Source organism: Ochlerotatus camptorhynchus, unplaced genomic scaffold (genome assembly GCF_037179485.1).
Source record: "Ochlerotatus camptorhynchus isolate MF236.1 unplaced genomic scaffold, CSIRO-AGI_Acam_v1.1 ptg000015l, whole genome shotgun sequence".
NCBI classification, from domain to species: domain Eukaryota; kingdom Metazoa; phylum Arthropoda; class Insecta; order Diptera; family Culicidae; genus Ochlerotatus; species Ochlerotatus camptorhynchus.
Window position 1 is genome coordinate 18,721 of NW_027040507.1, and position 10,426 is coordinate 29,146.

The following is a 10,426-nucleotide window of genomic DNA, read 5'->3' on the forward strand; positions in this document are numbered from 1 at the left end:
ATTATCTTGTTCCTAAAACTACAAAAAAACATAAAAGAACATTTGTGTAGTCGAGCTGCCAACGACGAGCAAAACCGAGGAAGAGAATCGATCAATATTAATCCTTATGCATCGTTAAGCTCTAACCGCCTATTCGTTTGCTATAAAAAGGGTTGTGTCGAAAGCACGACCACATTGTTGACGTAGGACTACGAGATTATTATTGCTGCTCCATTCAATAATATATCAAAAACAATATAAATGGCTTAGAAAGTCAACTCCAAAATTTACAATTCATTATTAATTTTTTTTTTGATTCAGCGGTTATTTAATAAATCCTAAAGTTAAGATTCAATTTTTGCAATTGGAAAATCACTTCCTTTATTATTCATAATAAGTTCCATACATGTTCACCCAACTTAGGGAAACTTACTGAAGTTAGTAAAATAAACTATGCGTCTAGATATTAAATGGCTCAAGCTTTATTGGAAACTTGGGAGACGCTATCGTGACTTTCCCACACTTACTTACACTTTTATCATTTTATTTTGCAACATCTTTGCCATGTGCTCCTGTCCAAATAATTCCAATAAACTAACTAAGAGAAGTTTAAAAGCCATTAAAACAGCTTAATCGCAGAAATATAATCAAGATTCCCAGTATGCCGGATCTAGAGCCTGTTTGACCCATTCGACGAGCCGGGAAATCCTGGTGAGCGTAATATAATTCCGAGACTCACAATCCTCACTGGGCTGAGCTAATCCCACCAAATAGGAAGCCCCATCTTCACCGTCCGATCGCAGCATGTCGCCCGAATTGGCACATGTTTTCGGGTTGTAAGGTTCCTTTGCGCACAGTTGCGATCGTTGCAGCGGGTAAGGATGCGCCCGTTGACAGTCCGTGTTGTACAGCGGTAGCATGTACTTGAAGTTGAAGATGTCTTCATCTGGAATGTAGAATAGAATTTGATTCATGATTGCCTTGGATATAAAGAGGATACCTTACCACGTTGGACCAACCTCATGACCAGAGGTGTATGCGTTTGATTTATCCAGAGGCATGATGGAAACAGGTGCGGAGTCCACACAATTGATTGCTCCAGTTTGATTATCGCTATGTCGTTGGTTTTATCAGTCACATTGTAGTCTTCGTGCAGAATTATCGATTCAATTGGAACGATTGTTTCGCTGAAAGACAGTCGAACAACAGGCGGAACCTCGTCCCCGAAACAGCTGGCCGTAGTTAAGACTAGCTGAGCGGAAATGATCGCTCCCACGCACCGGAAGTCATACCAATCTTCTGTGTCAAAACCGATCTGGACCTAGAATGATGTAGCTTCGTTAGATGGGGCGATGTTGAACGATACAATCAACACATACGAGTGAACCATTCCAGGAGAGAGGTTTCAGCTTACTGACCAAACTAGGACATCTTTCAAATTCGGTTTCCAGAGGTTGTTTAGTTTGACTGTGAAGAACACTTTCTGGACAACATACCACACCACTTGTAGAACAGAATTGTGCCTTTCCTTTAGATACGGATTGCTGCCAGTAGTTTGGACAATCTGAAATCTTGGAACACCTACCGGGAGTACTTTGATCAATCTCGCAATGATCTCTTTCATGACGATCAGTGTCCAAAAATACTACACTGCTGCTATGATCCTGGTAATTTGGCAGCAGGATCGATTTCATCCACTCGACATGACTAGCCAAACGTGTTGCAATCATGTGATCTCCAAAGCCACAATCTTGTCCAAATTGAGACAAGCCCATGGTAAACGTGTATCTACGCTCTTCTCTAATCATTGATCTATCCAGCGGGCCTCCGATTGGTAAGTTGCACATCTCCGGCACTATGTAGAAATCGTATCCAGCACATACATGTTCCTGTGCCAGACCATGTTTTAACCGAGATAATTCACCATCACCAACGACGCAACTGGAGGTATTTCGTATTCGGTTTCTTATAGTAAGGAAGCCATACGTTGGATCTTGAGGGACAATTATATCATAATCAGAATTTGCATCAACATCTAAACACATGCCACCTACCTATTTCTATATCGTTATTAGGATAAAGTGGTTTAACGAGATCTTTCCTTCCGATCCCCAAAACAGATGCATCGCCGAAAGGCCATTTGCGTTCCACCCAGATGCATGTAGGTGCGATTTGTTGTTGAAAATCCAACAGCGAGCCCAGCTTCAAAATGGCAATATTATTGTAGCTCGATCCTTTGGTGTACCGTGGATGAATATGAATTTTCGAAATGCTCACAACCTTTGGATGGACTATCTGGTCAACTGGTAGTCTTGAAAACAAACGACAGTAATGAAAAAGGATACCATTCAAAAATCATCCCTACACTACCCGTTGAAATCGGTGCAATCCGCAACCGTCAGGACAGTATCCTCGTCGACTATCACGCCGAAACAGTTACTATGGCCAACTCCTTTGCTCCATGCAAGCCTCGCTAAATGCCATGGTACATCGGGATACAACGAAAACATGTAATTAAAGACATTCAACTTTACCGATCCATTGCCATTCCTATGTACGACAACCCCGTCGTAGAATTCGCGATATTTAACATGTCGATGTACGCACGTGGTTGAGTTGTAGGTGTTTTCTGGATAACGGAAAAATCAATTGAATCAATCTGTCTAAAAGCTTCAACGTTTTTTTTTACCATCAACAGCAGCTCCACGCTTACGCATTGTGTCGATTATCCATTCGTGGTAGGTTGCTACCCGGGTGTAGACTCCGGGACTGGATGTACCACAGATCAGCCCGAACGAGGTTATACCGACTATGAACGGTGTTTGACGCATGTTGTGCATTAGTTTGATTTGCAGTGGGCCACCAGAGTCACCCTATTTGAAGCAGAAAGGGGAAAAACTACACGGATACTCAACCTCATAGACAAGACATCCCAGTTATATATTTTTCGAACCAATTAGTGGATATATCCTGATAACAGCTTATAAATCTAAGGGAAAACTAAGGGACTATAGGATTGTTCTTATACTCAATAATGCCACCAATAATCTTATTTTTTTATTGCAATGTGTTTTGATGTGTCTCATGATGGATTTAAGCAGGGGCGTAGTGAGGGCAGTGCTGCAAAATCTCGACCATACATTGACAAAACAGCTTTCATCGCTTACTCAATCTTTTTTTCCCTTGATTTGTTTTCCATCGATCTTGTTTTCCGTGCTGAGCACCAATACTACCGACGTGCCAGGAAGGCAGCTCCCACACCTGGACCCTACCTATCGACCCCTCAACTCATGAACCCGGGACCAACGGCTTTACCTCCCGTGATCAGAGATGTTATGCCTCAGAACATCCCGACGGTGCCGACTGGGATTGAACCCAGGCCTGCTGGGGAGAGAGGTTCCTCAATCAATCTTAAAATGATCTTCAAGGGATACACACAGAAAAATGGATTTTTGTTTCAGAGGCTAATGTATTTTGCTATTGATTCCAACATATTGTATCACTATTTCAACAAAACATATTTTTTGAATCAACGTTGGTTGGAGACAACCAATTTATACTGGAAGGAACTGGTAAGTAAGATAAGAATTGTAAAGCGTGTGTACTTGCATGATTAACCTATTTTAGAATTACCTATAAGCCACATACAGAGCTGGTAAATATCACGGCTGTCATGTGACGATGAGAAAAAAGGTCCTCTCGCTATCACGAGACGAAACTACCTATCATTAGCTTTCTTGTCATTTTTCAAAGATAAAGCACTCATGAGAATAATTCTTATGTGGTTTTGACATCAACATTTCTAACTGATTTAGATGAATTTAAGCAAACAAACGTATGTAATTGGTAGAGTGAATATATTATTAAGATTTCCTCGGTACAAGTAACTTTAATAGCATTAAATGAGCTAGTAATTATGAGAATCACGACAGAAAATTCGATGAGATTTTGAAGAAAATCTCTACCATCGTTTACTCATCCAATGATAGTGACAGAAGTATCTCTGTAAATATCGCGTGAGATCTTTCATTGAAAATGATATTAGACCAGCCCTGGCCACATGAGAACCTCATTTCCTTCAATTACTACTCCATCGGAGCACACACCTAATAATGATCACTAACCTTCATATAGTGTCAGCATTATCGACATTATGAGTTGTAAAGTATAATTACTATGCATAGATATAAGTTCATGTACCAGAACCTGGACGGAGACGAGCCTACCCAGGGAAGGACCCGGATACGACCACCCATGTGTGTCTAGAGTGTCGCACGAGCTGACGAGTGCAACGGGAAGGACAGTAGGTGTATAGGCTACTGTGTTTCCTGACTTAGGGGGTTAGACCCTAGATCAGTGCTGTAAATTCTCAAAATCATTTGAACATTTTTGATGAAAATGAGAAAAGTAGCTATTCGCTATCAAAGGGGACCTCCTCCAAATGGGTGATATCAGTTGCTTAGTCATTTGACGAAGGCATGGATCATTCTCATTTGAGAAACGCTATATATCATTCGATTGAGTGTAACCTACACACAAACGGAGCTCTGGTCGACATTCCGGCGAAAAAGCTAAGCCAACCCGACACCAACCTGACTTCTATCAAACCCCAACCCGATGTTGACCCGACATTGACCCGACATAAACCCAAAATTGACCCGACATTAACGCGACATTGGGTCGACATCGACCTTAAATTAGCCTTACATTGATCCGACATCGGGTCGACTTGTCTGTTCGGGACCATTTTCCTGGATTTCTTCCATACTCCACTGTCGTATATCAAATGATACTGAGTGACTCAATTGACAGTGACAATGAGCTTCGAATGAGAAAGGGGCTCTTCAAATTATGGTCATGTGAGAATTCGTTTACACAGAATTGATTGAATGGTTGTAGTGGTTCATCTTCAATCGAATGATATGAAAATTTACAGCACTGCCCTAGATAAGCCAACTTAGCGGTTGACACAGCCTATACACTGAACAATTACAATTACAATTACAATTACAAAATGGTTTTTAATATCTCTAAGCTCTACAACCGGTTTGTTGATTCAAAAATATTTTTCTTTGAATTTACCGAATAATATACCAAAAATATATTAAGTCCTGAGCCAAAAATATATCCATTTGAATTTAAAAATCATTTCTCTGCGTGTACCATGTCAAATATCAGGGACAATGTGGTCAGTGATGAACATGTGCAGTTTTTGTTCTTAGCTCAATTTGTTACGAAATCAGATGAATCATGTAAAATAAATGCATGGAGCCATCAAAGTGAACATGGAGCCATCAAAGTGAACATGGAGCCGTCAAAGGCTTCCAGGTTTAATTCTATGGAATATTCCTAACCTCAATGAGTTAAAATCGATATTTGAAGAGAATTTCTATGGTGTTCTGAAGTGAGATTCAAGAGAGTTCCTAGCAGAATTCCAATGCAATCGAATCCAGAGGATAGTTCCATAAGAGCTCTGGGAAACATTTCAAGGAATCCAAAAATGTATTCACAGTATGCTCTGCCTGGTTGAGTTTTTATGAGCTGTCACGATGTTGACTGTTTTTCCACTGATGTGGTTTTGCAACTTCAAATGTACTTACCTCACAAGTATCCGCTTTGGAATTAAACGCACAAATATGGTGACCGGCTAGGCCCCGACTCAACTTTCGAGAAGTATCGTTATTGTAGAACATGCTGCACTCCTGGTTTGAAACTGGATCAAGCTCCATTTTGAGTAGAACCGGTGATTGCTTTCCAACTGAAAGGCACATTTGTTTGTAGTTAGGTATGTAATCACATTCGTCAATCTTAAATTCATTCAGTCAAATCTACCGAATCCAACGTTTCCCCATCCGGTGGCATGCATCCGTTTGAATCGTACCTCTTCATCGAGCCACAGACAGGCAGGAATTACCGCTTCGTTTATTCTAAAAACGAATCGAATAAATTTTAAACGTTCTCAACATGATCATTCAATGTGTATTAGACTGATGCAAAATTTGAAATTTCCACTCCACAGTGCTCAAACGGTTCCAAATTGGGTCCTGATTAAATTTGAACTCATTAAGTAAGAAACTGACTTGGCACAAACCATTTGAAGTTTATACAGGGTGTTCGGTTCCTTAGTGCAAATAATTAAGGGGCAATAGAAGATCATATTTGAAGTAAAAAATTGTACTACGCATATGATCAAATCTCAAAGGTTACTGAGTTATTGAACGTTTTTTTCTGTTTTGGTCTATGCTTGTCATAAATTGGCTCTAACTTTAAAACTATGCCATTTACCACAAAAATCTTACCTTCATTGGGCAGCTTGGTAAATTTCCTACTCAATAGTGTAAGCTGCATTTAGACACATTTAAGGGATAAACGAGTATAAAACTTGTGTTTTTCTATGGGCTTTCCCTTATAATTTCAAAAATTACGTAATAAAGTATATTGTTTTGTCTAACCAAAAGATGCCTCTCAATGCGCTTTATAACTCTCTCTTTGACACCAATTTTCTATCTTGTTCAGTTTTGTCGCAATTTCGTACTAAACACATCATGTTGGGTCGTTAATTAACGGTTGCTTAAAACACGAATTCAACCCCACCGTGCGTTGCTGCTGACGTCTGTTTGCAGCGCGCATAACACATTTGATCGCCACGCGGAGTGACGGTATGAAAAGTGTGACAAGAAAAACAATGCTGAGCACTATGGGAAGGTCCCATACAAATAGGTGGCCAAAAATATGTCGGTCTTTAAAACAATTTTTTTGTTAGCCTTGATGTGTGCGATAGCATTTTATATAGCCAAAAGATGAAATGTTGAACTGATGATTATCATGATGTGCCCTCATATCAAAAATGAGCGCTAGAGTGCATAATCGACTTATTTGCAATCCATCCGATGTTTGATGAATGAAAACACAAAATTTTCAATTGGTGCGTTGTTCGCGAATGCACCTCTTCCTTTATGCACTCTTATAAAAAGAAGTCCATCGGAGTCAAATCCGGACTCCTTGGGGGCCAAGAAATCGGCCCATTCCACCAGATCCACGGTTCCCGATAGTTGGCGTTCAGAAAATGTCTTACCGTATTTGTGGAATGAGGCGGGACTCCGTCCTGTTGAAACATCAAGGGCCGTCTCACAGCAAGTGGGACAATTTTTTACTTCAAATATGATCTTCTATCGCTCCTTAAATTATTTGCACTAAGGAACCGAACACCCTGTATAGACATTACTATGGGAAAACCATAATTTCGGTTCATATCTATCTCAAAATTCACCAGTTCATTCTGTTTAAGTAGATGATAGCTGCGCTTGTTGAGAATTTTTCAGCTACACTTTTCGATCAAATGTAAGGAACAAAAGTTATTAATCATTCAAGTCACTGATGCCTTATGATTATGCTCAATCAACTATTCAGCAGGCAACATTTGTGTTTCTGGTGCGAAGAAAAGAGGACAAAAATCATACAGAATACAGTGTTGCCCACAATACAGCTGCTTAATCATGCCATAAAATTATCAATCTATTAAAAAATGAATAACTATTTAATTTGACGTTTGCCTGAAAAATGATCTTCTGCAAAATTGTAGCTGATAAAATTCTCCATAAGAATAGCGGTAGAACTTGTTAACATTACAGTACAATATGAAAAAAGACTTGAAGACAATGATCAAAATGTTTGGTTTTCCCACAGTTATTTCCATATAAACTTCAAATGGTTTGTGCCAAGTCAGCTTCTCACCAAATGAGTTTAAATTTTCGGAGGCTAATCAGAACCCGATTTGGAATGGTTAGAGCTCTGTGGAAAGATAATTTCAAATTTTGGATCAGTCTAATGTGCACCGTATAACTCACGTCACGCTCTTCTCCAAACGTATCAGTGCCACGTCGTGATAGTGGCCGTTAAATCGATGACTTGGATGACGAATGATTTCCGCAATTTTAAACTGCTGAGCAAACTCGTCACCCACCGTGGAAAAAATATCCAAATCTCCAAATCTGACCACGTCCGGTGGTTTATTCCTATGTCAAAATCAAACAATTATCGTAAGAACATGTTCTAGAGCACAAATTTAACATATTCGACCCACATCGAATCGACCACGCAATGTGCCGCCGTTAGGACAAAGTTATCCCAGATCAACGATCCTCCACATTTCCAAAGGATCCTTCCGTCTCCGGGCTGGATCCAGCCAATCGCACCCATGTGGGGAAACTCGAACTGGGTTGCAGGGAGACCTCCGATTCCTCCACCGCTGTCACCGTTGAAATTGTAGAAGCGCAAGTGGCAGTCTATAATGTTGAACAATGCTTAAGGGGAAATAGATCATGACACGTGGCGTCTTACCATCCAGCGAAGTTCGTTCATCCGGAAGAAATTGAGACTCTCCGGGATGTCTGTTGGTCGAAACTGAAATGGAGAACAAAATCTATTAAAAATCGTTTTGATCTCTGAGTCCATACTGTAACTTATCAGAAGGAAAACATTCAAATAGGCTTAATCCAGTCAAATTTGCGTTGAATCGAAGACAACAAATCAAGTAGACTGGCAACTCACCCATTTCCTAATACTATCGCTATGAGACAGGTATAATCACATCATTTGAGTTGAGACAATAGCTGATATCACGGCTCTCTTGCAATGAGCACTCATACATTCAAGAGAAAACAGTAATTGTCGTGTTTGTTTTCAAAAGCAATTACGCCCAAATCTCAAATCACTCCGGATATGTCCGTGAAAATTACAATGAACAAGTATATTTACTCAACGGTAGTTTCTCAAGGTGTACCGGGTACGTCACCCTGCTAAACATGCCATCAACACGAACAGTTTACTTCACTGGCAATGTGATTATTCTAATGTATCACAGTAGTCATAAAGTTTTAAATTATCTTACCGTAATAAATGCCACAACCGAATAGAAGCAGAGTGCATAGTTCACTTCTTAACCCGAATGCCATCACTGCTTTCGAAACATAAAACGACAAACATTAAGCTAGAAATCCTGTCAATCCACCTGTTGGAGGTGCTCACTAACAACTGAGGGCAATTACTCTTCTACATCTTCCTATACTGCGGTAGCAGTTAGTCGGGTATTCCCAGCTGATCCCCCTTCCCCCCGCCGTGAAGCTGTTATCCATTAACTAAACGCTGCAATTAGTAATTCACATTGCATATTAATGTTTCGTTTCTCATGCGACCTGAGTGTATTAGTATATCTTCTTCATTGAAACAAATTATTTTTTGTTTTCAAGTCTGATTGAAATAGAACTTCACCGTTTCATAGTGACTTCAATGGTAATAAATACCACAGATAACAAACATCCAGTGGCGTCGCCTTAACCTCAATCTACCTGTACACCAACTCTGAAGACCTAAACAATTATCAAAATATTGCTTGCAATGGATAGATATCGAGTTAACTAGAAGATTAGGTGTATTTTTTAACCGATTCGAGTATGAATATGGCATTAAATCTGTTTTTGAAAGTTGGTACACAGGTAAAAAGTGAGGTTACGCGACGCCACTGCAGACATCCAAGTCAAATTCCTAAAGTGTGTAGGAAATTTAACTGCTATTTTGAATAGACATTTGAAACTATCCATATCGTGGTGGTGCTAGTGCTGCTGCCCATCGACGTCGATGACCGGCAGACGTCATATTAACATTAATGTCAACATTATTGTGAGCAAAACATTGTTTGTTAAAACCGATCAAAACATGGGCCTCAAGTGCGAGTTTTATTGGTGCGCAATTAAAAAAGGTGTTACGAACAATCAATTCGAAACTAACGATTTTAAATTGGCTCACTACTTGACTAGCCTATTGGTCCCAAGCAAATCGATTAACGTACCTCTTTCTAGTCGAAATTCTAGTACTACACAATATTTGTTTTGATTCGCTATGAAAGTTTGACAGATAAAATGAGGAACTCGTGGATTTTCATGTTTCGAGAGGTGCATCGATTAGCTTGGGACCGAAGATAGTTACCTCTATGGTGTTACCAAGCGAAAATCTTTTCACAATTGCCGGAGATTTTCTTCTCACGTGGAGTCGAAGCGCTTGCAACGAAAAATTTATGTTCCGACCACTTCCCCCCGGAGGCTTTTCGAATTTCTGGAAAACATATGCAGAGTTCAAATCTTATCACATTTTTTCTGAATTTAAATGAGAGCTAATCTCCGTTCACACCCTCACTGAATAATTTGAAGATATGCCGCCAGAATCAAGAAAAGTCAGACTACTATCATAGAGGTAACTCTAAGACTAGAAGGTCCCGAAGAAACGTGCTCAACTTTTTGGCTCAGCTCTGGTACTCTCTTCGGTCCCAAGCTAATCGATTCACCCCTCGAAACATAGGAAAATCCACCAACCCCTCATTCTGTCAAATTTTCATAGCGAATCAAAAAAAATATTGTGTAGTACTAGAATTTCGACTAGAAAGAGGTACGTT

The 10,426-nt window shown here is 39.9% G+C and overlaps 1 protein-coding gene across 1 annotated transcript; it reads right to left on the bottom strand.

Moving 5' to 3' along the window:
* Positions 1–323: 323 nt before the first annotated feature.
* LOC135701626 (uncharacterized) lies at positions 324–8,980 on the bottom strand. Its single transcript, XM_065222473.1, has 12 exons — positions 8,870–8,980; positions 8,320–8,382; positions 8,063–8,264; positions 7,827–7,994; positions 5,812–5,906; positions 5,580–5,737; positions 2,669–2,852; positions 2,350–2,608; positions 2,034–2,290; positions 1,359–1,972; positions 985–1,300; positions 324–925 (listed from the first exon to the last, which is right to left on the bottom strand). The coding sequence occupies exons 1-12, from the start codon at positions 8,931–8,933 to the stop codon at positions 627–629; spliced, it is 2,679 nt and encodes an 892-aa protein (XP_065078545.1). The 5' UTR covers positions 8,934–8,980; the 3' UTR covers positions 324–626.
* Between the last annotated feature and the right edge of the window lie 1,446 nt (positions 8,981–10,426).